The 22784-nt window shown below is 41.4% G+C and overlaps 1 protein-coding gene across 1 annotated transcript; it reads left to right on the forward strand.

Moving 5' to 3' along the window:
• The first annotated feature begins 13387 nt into the window (after positions 1-13387).
• lysmd4 (LysM, putative peptidoglycan-binding, domain containing 4) lies at positions 13388-16103 on the forward strand. The gene is made up of 3 exons (XM_053886291.1): positions 13388-13523; positions 14099-14382; positions 14444-16103. Exons 2-3 carry the CDS (start codon positions 14107-14109, stop codon positions 14936-14938), a joined length of 771 nt encoding a protein of 256 aa, XP_053742266.1. The 5' UTR covers positions 13388-13523; positions 14099-14106; the 3' UTR covers positions 14939-16103.
• The last annotated feature ends 6681 nt before the right edge of the window (positions 16104-22784 follow it).

A 22784-nucleotide genomic window follows, 5' to 3' on the forward strand; every position in this document is an offset into this window, starting at 1 on the left:
CACATCTTTAAATGGAATGTGGGTAAAATGGAATAAAACCCAACAAACCAAAACATTAAATGTGCATTTTTAAAGCGTAATTTCATAATCATACACAATGTCATCACTTGATTTTTATTTTCAATATTCTCTTACCCTCCTTTCTTTGGGTTTGACGGCCCCTCGCAACGGTCACAATATATAACCTGGCCCCTTAGGATACTCTGCTATAGAGGATCAACTGACGCAGCCCATCCTAACTCCCATGGCGTAATAAATTGACATTGGAAAAGTGGATTTTTGCGTCCTATACTGACACCAAAGACAGCCTTCGCCGTTGCATGTTAGGCGCTTGAATAGAGTCATGAAATGTTTTCCTTCCTGTGTAGCGTTCCAGGCGCGTGTCACGGGGGAACGCAAGGTGCAGGGAGACGTTCAGAAACAGCCTTCACTGAACTACAATGGTGTCACTTGCTATATCTAACCACTGATGTGGCAGTCCTCCTTACTTACACATGGCCGTTTGAAGGGTTTTAAATAGCAGTTGGCGCTTTGTTATGTGTAGAAAGAAAGGCCATTCCTCGCCTTACTTAACCCCAACCTTCGCCATTCCTTTACGTGACACGCTGCCCACAGCGTCAGGATAAGCCTCGGATGCCAGAACATGCTTGAATTGAACGCCTACTGCGTCAACATGCAACGCTGAAGGCTGCCTTCGGCGTCAGTATTGGACGCAAAAGTCCACGTTCCGAGTGTCAATATACTATGCCACTGGAGATGTAACACCGGATCTGCAACCATAATAACTTCATAGGTAGTTGGAACAGAGCTGCTTTCAAGTGGTTCTAAATCCTGTTCTTAGTCCAATTGTCAACTATTAGATTTAAAAAAATATATTTGGTGGAGGAAATTATGTTTAATATGGCAACCGATTCAATGATTCACATGAAAAAAAACTATAAAGGGTACTTTAAAAAAAAACGTATTTGTGAACAGATTTGGAGCGTGGTGCACAGATGTTTCCAAATGTCACAAGCGCCCTCCTCCATGCGTGACAACAACCCAAAGTGGAGAGCGTACAGCAGCGTTTGTCAGCTGCAGGGAACAACAGTTGAGTCACGAGAAGCCGTATATAATTGATGTGTGCAATGAAAGACGGCCCGTGTGCTTTGCTGATAGAATCTACGAAAGGAAGCGCGGCGCTAAATGAGTTCCCTGAAACTGGACTATCTTGGTCACAGTTGTTGTTAATGTCCATGGTGATGTTTGGAAGAGCTCCCCCAGCCAAAGTGGGCCATTAGTCTGAGGTCAGCTTTTCTTGCAGTCTAATGTAGTAGTAGATCATGACACCACTCGGTAAAGAAGTCAGTCTTGCAGTTGTAGTAGAAGTCTTTAAATTAGGAGGGACAAAAGTTTGAGGCATAAAGCCGTAGCAGTAGAAGTGATAGAAGAAGACGTCGTAGACATAGCGGTAAAAGATGTAGCGGTACTTTTATGAGTTGACACTTCACTCAGAGTCTGTATCAGACAACGTGGGCGTTTTAAGTCGAAAAACACTTCCACGCAATAAAGCTAAATTCTACCTCACTGTGCCATTGATTGACCGTGACATTTAGAGGTGCTGATCCCCTTCATTTCCACTTTAAACCCACATGCAAACAAGGAGAAAGACAGCTCAGTTCTACCTTCAAACTCATGTTGATGTTGCTGTTAAATGTGGAGTTTTATCGTCTGTCTATTAAAAGCCCTTAAAACAACTGGAAGGTGCGACTTCAAAAAAAGGTGTCAGAGTTCTGGTGCCAACACCTGTCAAGTTCCCTGTTTGTCTGTGACTCCAATAGCAACTCTGACTTTGACATAAAGCATACAACACATACACACGAGCACACGCTCTATCTCACTTTGCGTCTTGTACACTGGAGGGGGCGAACTGAGTGCTGAGGCGATGTCACCCTCACTCTCCTCAGAAAGCCATTATGGATATGAAGCTAATACACTCGGCAGATACTGCATGCATCTCTCTCGCTGAGAGTCACGTATTCCTCGTGGGTGATCTGCAAAATTGGTTGACATCTTCGCGACTTCAATTAACCTCTGATTTGACTCTCAGTGTTGTCCATTTATCGCAGAAAAATGAACTAAAGAGGAGCACTGGTGGGAACAGGAGCATTGTCTCCTAACATTGACCATCTCCTGTGTTTGACCTAATTCTTCTCAATTCCAGAGGGTGACTGAGATGGAGCCAACATGTATGTCATCAGAAGGTGCTGACATTCTCCACAGCAGGGTTAATGCAGGTCTGAGCTTTGTTGCACTCATTGACCACTGTTGGGTTCAAAGTTAAGGACAATTGTTGATCAAGATCTTCCAGTGAACAAAGTGGTTTTTAAACTCTTAAAAATGGTGGAACAGCGAGACATTTAAAAGAAGCCATTGACACGATCCACCACATCACAGTGTGTGGGCTTGCATACTCTGTCTGAAGCAGGAAGCCTACTCACCCCAGCTCCCATCACAAGGCTAAACAGCTACAGTGGTGCCGCGGTTTTCGAACGTCTTGGAATCCGAACAAATCGGAATTCAAACAAAAATGTCTTGATTTTTTTGCTTCGGATTTCGAATGAAAATCCAGGACTCGAACGCCCCTGAAAAAAGCCGGAAAAAACACAACGTGCGGGACCGATCGGCTGACCCACGACGCGCTTTGTTATTGTGTATAACGCAGCCTCTGTATGCAGACGTGTCCCGTTAGCTATATTTACTGACAGTTTTTTCTTCATATTGAGGTGTAAAACCTTCCCTGTCTCCACACTGGACCGTGGTAGAGCGTCACAGGGGAGGTGCTCGCTCTCTACACCTCCGAGGCTGGAGCGCTCACTCCAGGGTTTGATGTCCTGTTGTGGGCTGGAGCTGGGACAGGGATGAGGCGAGTCTGGGACAGAGCGTGACTTGGTTTATGACTTTGTCACAGCCAAACTGCACAGAAGCGCACATTCAGAGCTGGACACGCACCGGGCACCTCTTCACTTCTGGAGAGACGTCACTCACTCGGCAACCCCTCCCACATGCAGCGGCCACACACATAGAGGAACAGCGCACCTGCAGCAGACACTCTACATTCACTCCTACAAAAGACTATTTTAAGGCTTGGAACGCATTGTTTCTTTTTCCATTCATTGTTATGGGAAAAATCGATTCTGATTTCGAACAATTCGCGATTCGAACGGCCGTCTGGAACGAATTGTGGTCGAGAACCGAGGTACCACTGTACAAACAAAGCAAGTAAACAACTTCCAGGAAGGTTAAGGCATTGAATCTTGACGACCCAACCACCAGTGGCATCGAGCCGAACACAGTCAAGTCACTAGCAACCGAGCAACCTAAAAGACAGAAATGAGTGATCACGCCAGCAAAATTGAAGTTGTTTTACTTTAGTGTTTGCTGGATTTCATAAAATCACATTTCTTGCTTGACCGCTTGACCCACAGAGTTGTGAAGTGAACAGTCCTTCAATAACATGCTGGATCCAGAAGGATCTCCGGATCACCAACATAATTTTTTCATCTGTTCCTTTACATTTCAAATATACCACCGTAAAGCTGATGGAAAATGACTTAGCTTTAGCCGGTGCTAAAGTCTTAAGCCAGGACGGAGAGTCCAATTTTAAAACTTTTTAAACTCCTAGCCGCACCCTCAGTTCAGGCACCTCCTTTTTTGTTGTTCGTGCCAATGAGTGAAAAGTGTAAACGTGATGTCCCACTATAAACTGTTCTATCAGTTAAACAAGCGCGTGGAAGATCCTTACATGTCACTGCATCCACAGTATGTGACTTTCCAAAATGCTGTGATGACCTCCTTTTTAAATGCAGTAGAGATGCTCATCCTTACAGCTTGAGAGTGTACTGATATCAGATTTCATATACCCCATCGACACGACATCTATAGAATTCCTCCGCCCTAGTTGTTAGCTTCTGATAGCTGAACTTAAACTCCATATTCAAAAAGATCCCTTTGATGTTTTCTATATTTACTGGACCTATAATGGGTGAAAACTGCTGGGTTTTAATCGAATCCTTGATTTTTTTGTGAGGCTGATATTTTGTTGCGCTGCTAAACAATCTACACTTCATTAATTCACGTATTGAACTCGTCGCACATGATTTTATTGTCATATAATTGAGGTCACACTGTTTTAATTGAGGGAAATTGTACCGTGCAGCGCCTGAACACAAATGCCTTGCATTATTAAAACCCCCTCTTGTCAAACGTACGCTCAGATTCCATTCAACAACACAACAAAGGTAGAGTAGCTCATGACTGCGGTTTGAACTCTCACTGTTGAGTTGACTGGAAGCAAAACAATACAAGCTTGAACGTTTCCTCAGAGGAGGTGAAATGTGAACAATATTGTGCATCACAGGAAGCCTTTCAAGTGGAGTTTCCTCTGAGACCACACCAAACATCACATGTAAGTGAGCAAATCATTCTGAAGGAACAGTTGGGAGATCTCAACTCGGTAGCTCAACAGTTGGCGCCAGTATTTCCACAGCGAAGCACTCAAATCTGAACTGTTTTTTCAGCAATTTTCATGCTGAGTCACAAAGACTACCAGACTAACAAGCAGAGGTTGTTTAGATCAAGAGCCTTCTGTGTGATCTGGGAAGTCTGGGGCACCTCAGGGCACCGTTCTGTCTCCTTTTCACAGTGAGTTGTTCTGGATCAAAGGTGGACTACTGATGGAGCAGGAGACCTCCAGCCACCATGGAGAGGCACAACTTTGAAATTGTGACGGCCAACAAAGAACGGGGTGTTCACCTCAACAACAAACGGACCACATCGCACATTATCGAAGCCGTCAAAGGAGGCAGGTGTAGCAGCACTACTGGCTAGCACACCACTCTTCAGAGTCGCAGGTGAAGGACCTGATGACTGGAGAAAAACCCCTTGAACAAACTGTTTCAGAGACTCAACACCTCCACACTGAACATAACATATGTCTCGTTTTATTTAATTTTCTTTGTTGTTAAAGAGTGCACTGTATTATTTCTCTGCTTGTGTTGAGAGGACACTGTTGTTATGCAGTTACATTCTTACAATACATTCTTAGTCTGTGGTCCCCGGCTATGGAATGTCCAACCTCCCCATGTTAGACAGGCACCATCACTGACCACTTTTAAATCTCTTCTAGTAATTTTTGGTGAATCTGCCCTGTTTTAATTTTTGTTTTTAATGTCTCTTTTATCCTGATTTTACAGTTGCACAGCACTTAGTGACGATCTTGTATTGCTTTTAAGTGCTTTATTAATAAATATGGTATGGTAATATGGTATGGTATAATATGTAATAAACTGTTTATAAAACTAGTTTTCACCACAGACACTTCAAAAATGTAAAAGCATTTTGAGATACTCTTAAAAGAAGAATCTATTTTTTTATGTTTTCAAATAACAGCATGAGCATTTTAGAATTTTAAGAACAAATCACTGGGTTGAAACCACGTCTGAAATGCTTGAAAATACAGACCATGAATGGGAGCTTATGGAGCCTATTTCTGGTGAATGTTATTTTACATCACAAACATAAAACGAAACACAGCATTTCACTTGATTCTTGTCGAAGCAACAAAGACTCCTGACTATGGACTGTTACATTGAATTGCTAATGAGGTGTGAACACTGGTGACATCAGAGGTTCAGGCCACAAACACAGATGGCCCTCATGATCCAGCGGCGTGACCTGAATGTCCTCGGTGTAGTTCAACTCTACGGCGAGGTTATACAGAGCCCCAGATCTCGCAGAGCTGGAGTGCGGGTTCAACGTCAATCACAGTAATGTCAGCTGACACACTGGTGAGGGCGGTGACAGGGCAAGGTTATGTGTCAGAGTGTGCTCGTGGCCCGCTCCAAGACCGCGACTGCCAGAGCTTTGTCTCATGTGAGGGGTCGCCCTCGGGGTTTTGGATCCAAATTATTTACCCTACTACAGTTACACTGAACCTTTAAGCAAATTGCTCCACAGCCCCCTGGCTGCAAGCCTGAAATTGTACCCACATCAGCCAAAAAGCACAGCAACAGTCCCTGACAAGCCCTGATAATATGAATACGGCTTGTTTTTATGACCTGATATCACTCAAACACTGCAGTCACAAGACTGCTGTTGACCTTTGCATCTATTTCTCCCGTATTCGCTCATGAGTCAGCGTGAGAAATGACTTATTTCTGCTGTTATTATGATGTCGATTGACGTGAGAGTACAGCTTGTCTCTGGACATCCCTGATGGCTAGTAACTGTGAAATCGTATAGCTATTTTTTTCTTTCATTTTGCACACGGCACATTATGGTTGCATGGATCAGAACATATTGTTCAGTATCCTGCGCTCTGATAGGCTTGGCAAAGTAGCATCACAAGTTATAACGTTATATGCAAATATGGATTCTGTCCGTTCCTTTTGTACCTATTTCTGCAGGTTTCCACAAAGCTTACAGATACCGTCCAAATGGAGCCATACTGCCAAAAAACTGTGGGGGCAGTGTTGCTGTTACTACCCGATACGTAGCTCTAATGAGACACGAAGAAGACGTAATGGCGGAAAGTCTCCGTCCTCCAGTCACGATATATTTAATGGGCTAACTCACCAATAGCGCTGCCGCCATCATCTATACCTCTTCCACAGTCGCCATGCTTGTTTTGGAGTTTGTTGTTGTCATAAACATTTGACTCTGGGCTGCTCCCCCGGTGGTATATTGGTGAATAGCAATACCAACGTAAAGGACACATGGATGCCATCAGTGACAGTAACATCCATTGAAACGGATGATAAGAACTTCATACATAAAGGGAGCATAAATGGAGCTACAGACAGCATTCAGCAACCCGTGTTAGCCTAGCGCCCTTCACCTTCAAGTCTTTATCGGCTGTTGGTTTTGTGATGTTTGAAAAAGAAAAAAGTTTAAAGGTGTTTCAAGCCATAGAGTGACAGGACAACGTTTTGTATCGTCTATAGATTCTGGTGCTGAAGCAAAGCTCCAGCGGAGAAGAGTTTGTGAAACAGCTCGACTTGTCAAGTGAAGGGAAAGCAAAGGTTTTTAAGAATATGACCAAGGTTTTTGTTAGGCTTCAATATATTGAAGTAGGGATGTCTCTGGTATTATTTAATATTTCTGGGGAGTAAGGCAAAACTTGCGTTTCAGTTTGAATGAATTTGGTATATTACTGAATCAAAAGATGGACCCCACAACAAAATATTGTTTTTTGCATCAGTTTGACAATGGCACAATAAATCACGATTGTGGCTATATTCAAGTTTTTATATTACCTTATTTAAACTAAATCTCCTTTAATGTCTTGAAAATATTTGTACAAGAATTTCAATTTATAAAGATGCGTATTCAAGTCATTCAGTGGTATTAATTCTTGGAAAAGATTTGGAACTTGTCGATAACAAGACAAAAATGTAAATTTTTTGAAGTATTGAATGCATAAGGAGAATGTATAAAGTATAAAAAGTTCGGCTTTTTTGCGACATGAAAACGGAACACATCACACTCAGCTGAAATAAAAGTGTTTACGCGAACGTGCTGGGAGGGATGTGTTTAAGTGCAACAGTGTGTTGATCTGGGCTGAACCTCCTACTGTTTGAGTCCCGGGGCCACTGAGAAGATTAGCTAAGTCAAGTCTGTTGGGTCAACAAGAGGCCAACACTTTGAAAAACGGTTTAATGAAGCATCCTGATCAGAGCAGCAGAGATTTGTCACGGGGAACTTTAACCTCCCGTTTGGCTTTGGTGAGGGTGCGAGTGGCTTAAATATCCACAGTCTTCCTGGGACGGAGGTCGGACTATTCTTAGTGCTGCAGCTCGGAGCGCGTGTTGTTTCTTCACAGCATGGAAAATAGCCTGAAATGTGTCACCCCTCCGACAGCGCAGTAAAGTTTTATGACAACATGTGATCCCAACATGCAGTGATGATGTTTGGATGTCTGCAGGTCCACTGATGATGGATTGTTGAATCAGACCCCTCTGAGAAGTGAATCACATTCACTTGAGGAGTTGACGTTAAATCAATAAACATCTGAACTCTTGCCGTGACCCTGGGGCCGTAAAGATTTAATTTGGTTTCCCTCAACAACTTCTTCAAGAGCCCTGCTGATTTCCAAGATGAGCCTCTGGTCACCTGTGATCCATCAGAACATCCACTCAGAGGAGCCCACACGAACATGATCGGATAAAAGAAAAAACAACTACTGCTTCTCAATATTATTAGATTAGAAGCCTCCCGTGTGAGGTGTTCCAGCCATGTCCCACTGGAGGGAGGCCTTGGGTCTCACCATGCTGGAGAGAATACGATTCACAGTTGACCTGTACGTCTCAGTATTCCCATAGTCTGGGCACCTTTACTTCATCTGCTGCCTCCAAAACCCGACATAAATGGATGGAATAATTTAGACTATGATATGAGACCTTTTACTGAGGCTCTTTCTTTTGTCATGTAGTAGGTAAAGCTACCTTGTTGAGTGGCATTTAGTGGCAAACACTATCAATATAAGTGTCTTGGTTTTATTCAGTTCTACTTTTGTCTCTGTTGGACCAGTATTTTTATCAACTTTATAGAAGGTGGACAAGTGCTCTTGTGAGAACAGCACAGTGGAGGGTAGCATTACACCACATGTAAAAAAGGAAAGTCAAGACACAAACTGACTAAAATGAAACGGTGTGTCCATGTTAAACAAGAGGAAGAATCTCCCCAAAAACATCACTGGTCGGCCCGTTCACAAAATAACGGATACGGTGGTGGATTTGCTGGATTCGTGCGGACGGAACGCCTATCTGACTAGAGATGTACATTGGCAGGTATCTTGCAATATGATACATACACCGATATAGAAGTGGTGATACGATACATAGCGATATATTGCGATATTTTATGCTCAGCAATAGATTGTAACAAGACCCATCATTTTAATGGTCGGAAAATCAGATATTGGAGTACAATAGTATGTGCATGAAAACAAGTTTATTGCTATGATATCAGACTTTTCAGTTAAATTTCGGAAATGCAGCAGCATATCCAAGTATCTATATACAAGCAACATCCGACTTCTGACCTGCTCGACTTACGTCCACCCGTACTTACGACCACGGCCAGCAGATGCTTATTTTATTTATTCAATGTCTGGCACCGCAGCACGTAGCAGCCCGACAACGTGCACGACAGTATCCCAGCATCTCACTCTCACACAGTGATCTACCGCTACAGTAGTACCTACTGTATAACCCTCGCATTGGCTATTGTATTCGACTTACATCCAATAAATATTTTATTAAATATGAATATATTAATTTATTACATTTGTTGAATATATATTAAATATTGATATAGCCGACTTAAAAGATCAAGACAGTTTCACACAATCAAGTATCACAATATTTGAGCAAAAATATTGAAACAACATTGTGCAATAAAGTATCGCGATATATGATCAAATCAATATTTTCTTTCACGCCTACTGCATATCGGACATAAGCCTTTTGGGTCGTGTTAGTTAGTTAAAATGCAAAAATCACGCAACATTCCTACTAATAATGATTCACGGTAGGTGGTCATAATTGGTCCTCCAATCTAACAAAATGAATAATGGCATTAAAAGCACATTTTGGTTACATATTTTACCTTGGTTTAACTCAAGGTAACAATGTCTCTCTTTAGAGGAGGATGAAATGGAGTTCTGCACCATTAAACCTGAGGTTGGTATCTGGACAAACTTCGACTGCTGGATTCAGCAAATGTATTTACCAGCAGTGGCGTTTGATAAGTTCGAACTCCTGCCAGCGTGTGTCCAACTTGAGCATGCGGCAGAGAGTTCATGATGGTGTCAGACATGAATCTTTCACCCCAAGTGCTTTATCCGCTCTTTAATTATTCAAAGCGAAGCCCTAGCTGTTGTTCTGTAGGCAACGTGTACATGGCTTTAAGCCCCCTATGTGCCTCCTCTCCATCCCAGTCTCCACTTCTCTCCATCTCCCACTCCACCTCGCCAATCGTGTCTTATTTCAGACTCTCTGTTTCTCCTCTCTCTCTCTCTCTCTATGCTCACTGGCCCTGAAATATTACACATTATGCCGCTTTGTTGATCCCCGTTCAGCGCTACACCCTGAATCCGAGCACATTGTAAACGATATGATGATTCCCTCACAGGCAACGCTCTTATTTCCCACTGTAAAGGTTGTAAAGAAAGAAAAGCAACAATTCCATTTCATTTAGCGCTTAATCCGTGAATAAACATTCCCCAAAAAAACCAAAACAATCCTGAAAGTAAATCAGGCTTTAAGAATGATTTGAAAGGCACATGACTTTTATAAATAAAAGGGATTGATCTAAATCCTGACTTGAAGAAATCTGATTTGCTTAGAAGCCAACCCTGCTGAAGGAGTCAACTGGAGGTCACCAGTGGTTTCCGGCTCAGTGAGTATGCATATGTGCAAGGGAACGCTAGAATATGCATGACTGCTATTAACTTTGTCTTTAACCAGCCCTGCACGTAGCGTAGCTCTCTATCAGACCGCTTCATCATTGACGGAGCCTCAAATACAATTTTTAGGAAATTAAATCCCTGCTGCAGTGGCGACACATGACGGCAAAAACCCACACGGCAACCTGGCGGCGCAATTTTGGGAGATTACACAAGCAAGTGACGCGCTGACCTACATAAGATTGGGTTGGTGACGGCTCCCTCTTTGGCGTCAGTGAAGCGTTAGCTGTATGTTATTGTGCCAGTGTTGGGCCAACAAACATGGTCGAATCACAAAGCTGATCTGATCCTGTTTAGAGCCGCGCAGCAAACGTGGAATCTACTCTCCACATTTTGTTTCCATTTGAAGTAGTAGTAGGCTTACAGATTACTGAGCCGCGTTTATGTTCCTCAAATAATGCTTTTAGACTAATACATTTCTGAAACAATGGAGTATAAAATCATGAAACAAATATCAACTTTCATTTTATTCTTATTATTTCTCAATGTGAAAAATAGTTTTATTTATTTATTTCTAAATTTTAAAAAAATCTGTTTTTAGTTTAACAACCCAATAATAATAATATTTTTCTACATAACATTTTTATTTTATTTATTTTTATTTTCGTGTAACGTGGTGATGCATTACAACAACATATATACTGATTTTAGAAGTGTTGTTTTTTTATTGCTAATACTTATACGGATTTGCAGATAAACAGTGCATCAGCGTTGCATGAATTTTGCTTATGTCATCCTTAAGTTCGAATTTTGGCAATAGAATCCCACAACTGCACAGCAGGCATCAAGAAGAATAGTAATCATTCAGAAAAACATGCACTTGAGTGCAATTCTACTACTGTAGATCACTGCATGCTAAAGCTACTAATGGTAAGAATATCATAACATGGACCAGCAAATCTTATGGCCTTGTGACACGTGCATCAAAAAGTTAAAATGTAGCATGCCTGCAATGTCATACATCAAGGACCATTTAAGAAAAGCAGCAACAGTTTTGGAAGAGTTATAGCTTAAATACCAAACAAAAAGTGTATTTCTACATGAACACAGTCAAGACAGTAGACCAGAGGTCAGATTGACAGTTGCCACGGCAACAATGAATGTGCAGCATCAAACTAGATGATAACAAAAAAGTGTGGTCAGTAACCCGCCATGGTTCCATTGTTTACAGATAATATTGGGTTAGTGTACTGGCTGCATCAGCCTTGCTCTCACAGGTACTGACCACTGCACAGCAAGTGTGATGCACAACATCAACATTCCTTTACTGACCCCCCTTCCTTCAGTACACTACACATGGTTACTCAATAGTGATGTCCAGTTTAGTAAGAGTCCAGTGACATTTAGTGTTGAATTAGCAGGTTGCAAGACTCCGTGCTCAACCGCTCACCCTCCACGATGGCGTCCAAACCACTGGAAGTCATCCCAAGAACAGTTACAAGAGAGATTGACAGGACATAAAACCTCCGTGCGTACTAGCATACGCCTTCCCTCTTTTGGGGACTGCAGGAACATTGCGCGGCAACACAGAAACCAGAATCTTGTCAGGGTGGAGAGAAGCGATGTTAACTTTGGGTTACATGAGCGGATGTGACTTTTCAAGTGTTGTGCACTCAAGCTGCCCCAGTCGTCCCCAGCTGTTTTCAGCTTTGCTGCTCAGGACTGAAGGTCTAACAAATTCTCATTGCAGATCACACACAGTCTCCACCAGTCAGTGTGGGATAAAACCTAAATTCCCCACGTGGAGCCGTGAGAGCCGACACTGAGCTCCCACTAGAATCTTCTGAAAAATAGAAAGAAAATTACCTCTTAAAATTCACTTTTTTAACTGTATGAGATCAATATCACTGCATCCTTTAATGTAGCCATCATCATAATGTAACACATAATATTATAAAATGATCTGTGCGTATAATTTTACACTACGCAGTGGGTACGGCTTATTTTATTGTCTTTGACATGCGAAACACTGATATATTAGTAACCCTCACTTACACTGACACCATGTCTGTTATGTTGCAGGAGCAAGACAGTCAGCTAAACCTGTGTTTTGGACGACTTACATCGATTAAAGGAGCTGCTTTATCTATTAAAATAAAGTAGGATATCCATGGCTAACAAGAATGACACTATGCAGTGACAAAACAGACAAATTCTCAAGTAAAAAATATTTTTCACAATTCACAACACAGATCACAATTGTTCTCATATTTCTGGCCAAACCTTCAGCATTTTTTTGCATCTTCTGTCGTCCTAAAATCCAGTATCAATCATGAAAATAACTCACTACAATAAATCCATCTTGGGATGTTCCTCTCGTTAATGTCTCGATGTAAAAACAGAAAATAAAGCACTAAAGTTGGCGCAGACCAATAGCCCCATCTAGCGCCCAGTGGTTATCACCGCACAACATTTTTTTGTGAACTTTTGACCTTTGCGCCCACAGTCCACTTACAATAGATTAGGTATTTGTGTGTTTGTGAGTGGTCTTGAGGTGGTACAAGATGTTTGAATATTCAAAATAAATGAAGTGATATATTGTCTATTCATGTTTGTTGATAAATTTGTGGTATTGGCCTCCAGCTAAATCCAAGGCGATGCATATATTTGTTACTGGGGTTGGAGTACGTCCCGGCTACTGAGGGCAATAGGCAGGACACCCTGGACAGGAGGCCTGGGAGACTAGAGTGAAAGGCCTTCTCATCTAATGTACTCCAAGCTCCTCAATGAACCTCACAAGACCAAGATTTGCTGTAATCTGGAATCGAACCTGCAACCTCATTGCAGTCTGGGACCTCGTAATGGACCTGGTCATATTTCACCACGGGAAAATGACTTTTGAGTCAAACAAACAGACTCAAATGTAAGGCTTCTTTTGGAGTGAACCAAAGCTTCACCCTCCGAAACACTAGGTGTCAGTAGCGCGTCACCGTGCTCCAATTTCCCGAGGTGAAAAAGAAGTCGGCGAAGCCTCTAACAGTGAACGTGCGGACTTATGGAACTGTGTTAACTGGAGGTAAACAGGCTGGTAACGGCGATTAACAGTTATCAGGAGCACGAACACCGCATCTGCTAACCTGCTGTTGAAGCGGCGTGTTTGCGGTTCAACGCTTAACTGACGAACTTGACGGTCATGGCTGCTGTCCGCACTTGTCTCGTGACGTCATTGACTTTTAAATTCCCAAATTTAAGTCAGTAAAGTCGCCGTTTATCTTGTTTGGTGAACGTTCAGATGAAAATACATGTAAGCATCGAGTGCATCCTGTATTCAGAGTAAAAGACGCGTTCCACACTTTAGCACGAGCGCTTGTGTGTAGCGCCATCTTTTGTCGGCAAAGTTTAACTGGGAAGTCGATAAGTAACAGTGATCTAATGCAGATGCTCCGTCAACGGAACAGTCTCTTTCACTACACTTGTCTTCCAATGTTGTGGTAAAAACCAAGACCCAAAAGCTCCAGTTTCATGTGCAGCTCATGTGTCTCTTACGTTTAGTTATTATATTTCACATCCTAAGTGGAGTATCTGTCTGATGAATATGGAATGGTTTGTTGTCAACATGACTACAACTGTGGCCTAACCTTCTGCCTGCAGGCTGAGTCATGCGGCGAGGGGAGAGCGGCCCCCGAGCCTTCCAGGCTCCTGTGGACGTCCACGCCAGTGCTGACGGTCAGGTGTACATGTTCAAGAGCAGGCAGGATCAGTCTGCTGTGTCCTCAGATGAGGAGGAGGACGATGAGGAGGAAGAGGTCAGTGGCATGGAGATGAGGACTCGGGCTCCACTGGACCAGGACAGGCCCCTCAACGTGGAGTTACTGGAGAAGGAAGTGTTAGATGGTGACAATCTGAACAACCTTGCGTTGAAATACGGCTGTAAGGTGAGTCAGCAGATCGTGAGCTCCAACCTCCTCTGACCTAAACCCAGCTTTCGGTCCACAGGTCGCTGATTTGAAGCGGGTCAACAATCTCATGCACGAGCAGGACTTATTTGCGCTGAAATCCATCAAAATCCCCGTTCAGAAGCACAGTTTTTTAATGGAGGAGTTCCTGGACGTTCATGAAGAAGCCTCTCCGGCCGTGCGAGGGCATCCGTCAGGCCGAGCCAGAAGCCAGCAGCATCTTCCTGAGGTCACAGACTTTCTAATGGAGGTGGACAATGATATCGAGAAATTGATCCAGGACTCAGGGGATCACAGTTTCTTCAGTTTCTCTAAGGAAAAGCAGCGGTTTGCCAAGAAAGCGCAGGGCCTTATGTGTCCCGGCGCCGACTGGGGCATCCACTGGTGGAACGCCGTGATCGCCATGTTCCTCATCGTCATCGTCCTGCCCTTGTTCTACGTGATTTACTTCAAAACCAAATCCAGCGAGGAGGCCCTCGCTGGGCACACGTTACAACCGGCATCTGCCTCGAACAGCACAGGGAAGGACGTATAGGAGGGTCTCCCAACACGACCATAAAAGGTGGAGCAGGTCCGAAAACAAAACCCTGCCGATAAGAAATAATAAGCAATAACAACACACTACTTACCAAAAGCACTCACCTATAATGCATCATTAGTTCATTCATAAAACGTTTTAAGGCATGGATAAGTCAAAGGAAATTTATGGCAAGCTTTATAAAGCATTACGAGTTGTGCACTTAATCTAGATATTAGGACTTAAGTCTTATTATCCATAAGAAACATTGTCATAAGCTGTCATGCATGGTTATGAACATTCATGACGTCTTCTATAGAGCCATATAAATGCATTATGATGTCTTATAAGTGTACTGATAATGCATTATAGACCTTCATATGAAGTGTAACCAAGCACTCAGTCCACACTTGAAGTTTAAACCCACAACAATTCATTTTCACTCAATTTAAAAGCTTGCTTGACCCAGGAATTGTTCATTGTTGACGGAGGTTACGACGCATTATGGTGAATCCATCCCAATGTCTTATCAACTGCCAATGAAAAACTTCACCTTTTTAATCCGAAACCTACTCTTGATTTGTCTTCAAATGAATCAACTAAAAACGATACTTATCTCACCTGTTATGACTAAATAATGGTGTATATCTGGAGGCTTTCTTATTTTAATGGTTGCACAGATAGTGCCTTATCAACTTTCACTTGAGTACTACCAGTACTACCTTGCATATGTGTGTTCTCCTTTTCTAAATAATAGTGACAAGCACAAGGAAATATCTTCTGCTTCAAACCGACTTGTTACTACCTTTAAATCTGTCTGGGCTTCTTTCGCTACAAGGCACCAGGTGGCGGCCATTGTTTCAGGTACAGTAGCAAAAAATGTGGTGGAGCGCATTCATTCATCTCTGCACAATAACGGATCATTTTATGGTACGAAACAGACATTTTTAAATGTGTGACTTTTTGGAATCTCTTTTAAGCTTGCGTTGTTGGTTTTGTGTTGTGATATCAACTTCAGGGCAAAAGTGTAGATTGTGTTTACAGGAAAAAAAAATGTCGTGCAATATGCTTGTAGTTGATTTCACTTTGCACTTTGGATACTATTAACATCTCAGGTCATCTGCAACTAATTTTACCAAGTGCCTAAATCGTGTGTGATATATATATATATATATATATATATATATATATATATATATATATATATATATGATGTCTGTTTCATTCAATTTGGACAGTAAATAATGTGAACTTTGCCAAGTTTAATAAACATTGGGTACATTTGTGTTACTGTTGGATTGACTTCATTGTTTCAGTCCACACCATGCTACTTCTTTTTTTAAAACGCCAGAGTAGTAGCCACATTTTGGTGCCCGCACCACCTTGTTGTGGCATGATATCATAGACATTCAGTGAAAACAAATTGGCAGGCGTCAACAAACCTACAACATTCAGTTCAATTTCCCTGAATGAAAACAGACTGGGTTTGCATATTAAAGTCTCTAGATTCGTATGGAATCACAAGCTGCAATAAAGATAATAATCATACTAAGAAGCCAGTTCTCGACATACAAAGACCAAAAACTACTGTCTATACAGGAAGAGCTTTAAGTCATGATAGGTTTTAGGTCCGTCAAATTTTAAATCAGACTAAAGCTGGGATCTGCAGAGAGTCAACGTCGAATTGAGACTGAAGTGCATTCTCAATTGTTAACACAAGATGGCAGCGTTTCACATCATTAAAATACACGCAGAATTAGCAATACGCTTATGGACCATTCAGTGGATCACTATGTCATGTATATGGTAAGGACTTTATCTTTGGACGTCCTCATTCAACTGCGTTGATCTGGAAAAGATGAAGGTCGGAAAAAGTCTTAAAACATTTCAATTCTAAACACCTATTTCCTGCCAATAGCCGGAGGTCAAGAAAGAGGCACTGGCCCCTGAAAAGCCAATGCAACAACCTATTTTTGGGCACCTCATCTGACCTACAACTAGAAAACCTCACCAGAGAGACACACAGGAATCATTCTGACAGGACTTCAGAACCACCTCAAATGGCTTCTCATGATGCAGTGGAGTATCAAGTCACGGGGTCCACTGACCTCTGGATTCACTTCACACATGCACATGGTCTTAAGAAACGTCTCCACCTGGGGATTTTTACTTTGAGAACATTCCAATTTTTTTACATTTTACTTTGAAAACATGGTACTTTTTTTACATTTTACTTTGAGAACATGCTACTTTTTTACATTTTACTTCGAGAACATGCTACTTTTTTTACATTTTACTTTGAGAACACGCTACTTTTTTACATTTTACTTTGAGAATATGGTACTTTTTTTGCATTGTACTTTGAGGACACGCTACTTTTTCACATTTTACTTTGAGAATATGCTACATTTTTTCCATTTTACTTTGAGAACATGGTACTTTTTTTACATTTTACTTTGAGAACATGGTACTTTTTTTTGCATTGTACTTTGAGGACACGCTACTTTTTCACATTGTACTTTGAGGAAACGCTACTTTTTTTACATTTTATTTTGAGAACATGGTACTTTTTTTTACATTTTTCTTTGAGAACATGGTACTTTTTTTGCATTGTACTTTGAGGATACGCTACTTTTTCACATTTTACTTTGAGAACATGCTACTTTTTTTACATTTTACTTTGAGGACATGCTAGTTTTTGTTTTTTTTTTTTACTTCTTAACATTCAGGACATGCTACTAATCATGGTGAGAGCAACGTGAAATTAAAACATTTGCAATAACAAATGGCCAAACAATGGACCACAGAGCTACACCATACTTCACATAGATGATATACCCACGGTCCAAAAGACGAGAAGCATACGCACAAATAAAGATGTTATTAAAATTGGTCATATGTTGACTCAACTGCATATATAAATGTTGAAGAATATACAAACATGACGACGTTTGAAAAATAAGTTGCTTCTGAAAGTATTTTGTCAGTGTGGACCAAGCAAATGAGCATCAATATATGATATATACAATATTTATTATCATCTGCCTGTTCTTCCAACTGTCCTTATCCTTCCACCGTGTCATTCACAGTCTCTCTTCCTTCAACTGACTTTTATTCCTCCTCTCTCCAGTCTCCACCTCTTCCTCAGCCTCACTACAAATCACTGCATCATCACCAAACATCATTGTCCAAGGAGACTCCTCCCTCAGCTCACCTGTCACTCCTGACTCATCCCTCACCACCATGCAACCCACTGTCCTCAAACAAGTCCAGCTCACTGAAGATACTCCACTACTTTCCGTCCTTAGAAACAAGAGCAACACACCACCAGGGAGTGACTCTTCTTCCCCACTTGGACCTGCCAGTCTGATGAAACAATGCAAGTCCCAGACTGATCAATCCAGGAGACTAATGATGCACTTGTCTAGCCAACTTCCCAATAACCACAAAAACTCTCACATCTCTGACTGAGAGCCTGAGCACACAAAAGAAACCCCCTCATCCCTGACAGAGGCTGAGCTCTCTGGCTGAGAGTTGCCAGAGCGCTGACGTGTGCCTCAGTTCCAGGGGTTTTCCCCCGACAAAGAACAAGCGTCGCTCCATCCGTACATGGGTGGAGGGCAAATAGAGTGAAAAGATTCATGACCAACCAGAATCTCTGCAGCTTTGAGAAGTTTGCACACTTGAGCGACTGGCAGCGGGCCACTTGGCCAACATAAACAGCCCTAATCCTTTTTCCAAGGAGCTTTCAGCACTCATCTCTCTGGCACGTCGGCCACTGACTCCAACCCTCTCTCTCGCTGACATTCCTGGAGGTTCTTCTTCTTCTTTTTCTGAGGCGTCACCAGGAGGCACTGCAGCCCTTTGGAGAGGGCTCTCCTCCAGCTCCACCATTATTCACTGCTCAAGTATGTGGCTTCTTTTGATTTTCCCCCTCAAGCGAAACAGGTCTCAGTTTTCACCCCTTTCTTTCAGTGGGAATGTGGGCTCAGTTTCACCGCATCATGGTGACCTAAAACCCGCTCACAAGTCAGCTGCCTTCTCCAATAAGTGTGAGCTGAAGAAGACATTGGGACACAGGCCACTCTCACTCACTCACTATATATATATATATATATATATATATATATATATATATATATATATATATATATATATATATATATAGTAGTCAATTTTAAGAAGCCACCAGGTGGTTGTTGGTGACGCTGCTTGAACCTCACCAGTGGAGTTAGATGAGCCGACACGCTGTGTAAGTGAGGCCAGGGTCTGCTGCTGTGGGGGGAAGGGAGATCCAGGGTTTTGATTTCCTGGACTCCCGAGGGGGATTTGGCAGACACAGGGTAATTTGTAGTGAAATTTCCAGCTCAGTTTGTTTTGCAGGTGGCTGGGAACGAGGCAGGGCGTGGCAGGGAATGAGAGAAGCAATTTGCTGTCTGTGGCTGTGAATGTGTGTATTGTTGCGCGGCAGCGGTCGAATGTTGTGGAGATATTTGCTGCGGTCAAGAGTGTTTTGGAGACTTCAGGTAACGGTGAATGAGGGAGGCCCCGCAGCGTGAATAGGTGAACAGAAGGTTGCTTTGAAGAAACAATTACTTGGGTGAAAACGTGGTTTACCAAAGCAGTTCAGCTCACAGCAGACCTGTATTTTTAAGTTTTTCATTTAAATTGGTACTTTTTTAATGTACTTCCAAGAAGAAAAGAAAAAAAAAAACGAATAATAATAATAATAACTGAATAAGTTTTTCTTTTTCAATCACTAACTTGAATAAGTAAAACTGTGTGGTAAAAATATAAAAAATATCTGAATTTAAAATCAGAATTGTATTATTATTGGTTTTACAGCTGCCTTTTTCAGCATTTTTTTTTTTTTTTTGCAATTGCACCACTATTTTTTTATCACCATAATCCATAATAAAACAGTGAATTAGTGAATTAGCGCTTCACGAAAAATATAATAATAATTTAAAATAAGTTTTATTTATTAAACTATTAATTTATTTACTTGTTTTTAATTTATCATGTCATCATTCTGAGGTAGTAGACGTTTCCCTGAGCAAACAATTTACTTGCTTGGTTTTGTTTTAAGTTAACATTTTACTGCATTAAAAATGATTTAAAAAATTTTCATGCAGAAAATAAAAGTGACTCGTTCTCAAAAACAGCCTGAGTTCGATCAGAATTCCCTTCAGCAAAAAACTTTTTTTTTAATCCATATGCGCTTGGGAAAAAAAGAAGCAAAAGGCTTTCGATCACCTTGCATAGTGTTGTAAGCAAAGGACACCATTGATCTGCACATCAGCCTTGAAACAAGTTGCTTCAGTGTCAGGAGTAACTTGGGAGTATTAGAGCTCAATTCTCCTTCAGCCCTTCAAGCTCGACCCGACAGAACAGAAAGGACTCAACCAACCAAGCAGAACAGGCTTTATTTCTCAAGCGAGTGGCTGGGGAAAGGGTTGTCTGCCCGTGACGGAGCAGTTAAATGATGAGGACACCTTCTTAAGACTTGCACAGACAGTCAGAATCACGCCAGCAACAGGTCACATGACAAGGCCCAGCCTTCGTGCCAGAAGACGCTTCACCCTCAGCGAGTGGATCCAATTAAAAACTCATCTCTTTGAATCCGAGGCCAGAAATCCGTGCCAGATGTTGGAGCAGCACAGAACACACAAGGTGTTAAGCACGGAGCAGTGAGCCGCCCTCATTTGTCTTCTCATATATTCAAGCGTAAAATACGTCCAAACTAATCCACCAGAGACAACAGGAGGAGCTGTGAGGGAATATTTCATCGCTGTGGATACGGGGGGGAGCGGGGTTGTATTCCTGCGTCTGGATTTGTGGGTAAGAAGGGGATCACCTGGAGACCCAGCTGGCTGAAGAATGTGACGGCGGGTCAGTGGTGTTCCTGCAGGGCGGCTGTTTTTCTCTGGCTCCTCTCTCTCTCTCTCTCTCTGAGGAAACAATCACGCAGCACCTGCTTGACATTCCAGCGAGAGGTGTGAGGGGCTTCACCCCAGCAACAGCAGCAAGTTGGACAGTGACCCCAGGACAGACACAGAACAGAGCTCAGAGACATGCACTGCGGCTCACCATCAGACTCTTGGTTGAGCTGTGATCCAGCAAGTGAGAAACACAAGTTGCTTGATTAGAAAGTATCAATATCCGCAGCAGCGTTTGACCTTTCGTCCTGTTGCACATTTCATCATTACAGCGAACACAGGTTTCCTGCTCCTGCTGGTGAACTGTCATTCAAATCTCAGCATGCGAGGATGAAATCGCTACCAAGAAAACAACGCTAGTTTGCATAGAGTTTATGACAGAATTCAGACTCTGACTCAATGATTTCATAGCTACAGAATTATTTCATAAAATCAAGTTCTGGTTGATGGACAATCTTGTATTACTCGAAGTAAGCAGTATTTTTCGGGTTAATCAGTCAACCGTATTGGAATTGTATTAAAAATATATAATAAAAATAAATATAGATTAAAAAAAATAAACACAAATACAAATAAATGGTGGTAATAAATGGGGGATAATAAAAATATCTCTGGTTTTAAATAGTCGTTCTTGTTTTTTTAATCCCTTTTAATGGAAATGTCATGTATATTTAAAATAATAATAATAAAACTAAAAAAAAAAAAAAAAAGCAGATGTGGGGCAAAGCTACAAATTGAAAATGAATGAATAATTTGGCATGTAAATCCTTATTATGTGAAACCTTTTACAGTATTTCTACATTATCATTCCATCACATACAATTCAGTCACTATTTCCTTCCTTAAATTTCTGAAAGCAACAGAGTGAAGTCAGTCTGTCCCTTTTTCCTCAACAGTGGGAGTGTTACCGTCAATTTGCTGTGCTAATTCTCAGATGAATAAAAATGTTGAAATAAGCAAATCAAAAAAGTTTCATATTCATGTCCACAAATACAAAATAGTAATTGTAACAATGGTGACTCACAAAGTGTGATGTCTACTGTAATTGCAGATTAGTTATTTGTTATTTTTCCATATGGTCGGAAAGAACATTGCTCTTTCTTTTCAACATGACTAAAACAATTGATTTCTTGACTCATATTTTATTTGTGAGCAGCTGAAAAATCGAACCGTGCATAGCTGAGAACAAACTTCAGCACCAATTGTTCCTCCAAAGTTACGAGGTCAGCGCGTGATTTGAATTGCAGCGTGCTGGTCAGCTGCAGCAGACAATGGAAAATACTGGCTTGGATGAGGAATGCAGAGAGGCAGGCATGGATGAAGGGAGGATAATGGGTTGGACATGCTTCTCCAAATAACTGGACGTGACTCAACCCAGCACCTGTTTGGCTCCGACATGGGTGAATGGACCCAAGCCCGGCGTGGACACATGATTTTTTTATATAAACATACAGGCTTGCTTACTGGAAGCCTGTAAAGAAATAAATATAAAAATGTGTTGGTTACTATGATACAAAATAAATCATAGAAAATGTGAGAATATCAAAGTGGAAATATAAATGGCAGCAGATTTGAATAGGAATTAAAAAGGGAAATAACTAATAATGTGGAATTGAAAATATTATATGTATATGTACATATACAGGGTGTCGAGCAGGAAGACAGCAATATACAACTATATATATATATATATATATATATATATATGGAAATAAATACATACATTTGGATATGAGGACATAAATGAAATAAATACATACACATACAGTATCTTTTAAGGACATTAAATGTGCATACAAAATAAAAATAAAAATAAAAATAATTCCTCAAATGGAAATTGGAAAAATAAATACCTGGGAAGATGTTTGTGGGGGAGTGTGAAAATAAAAGATAACATATGAATAGAATAATGGACATGGAAAAGG

Source organism: Synchiropus splendidus, chromosome 14 (assembly GCF_027744825.2).
Source record: "Synchiropus splendidus isolate RoL2022-P1 chromosome 14, RoL_Sspl_1.0, whole genome shotgun sequence".
NCBI classification, from domain to species: domain Eukaryota; kingdom Metazoa; phylum Chordata; class Actinopteri; order Syngnathiformes; family Callionymidae; genus Synchiropus; species Synchiropus splendidus.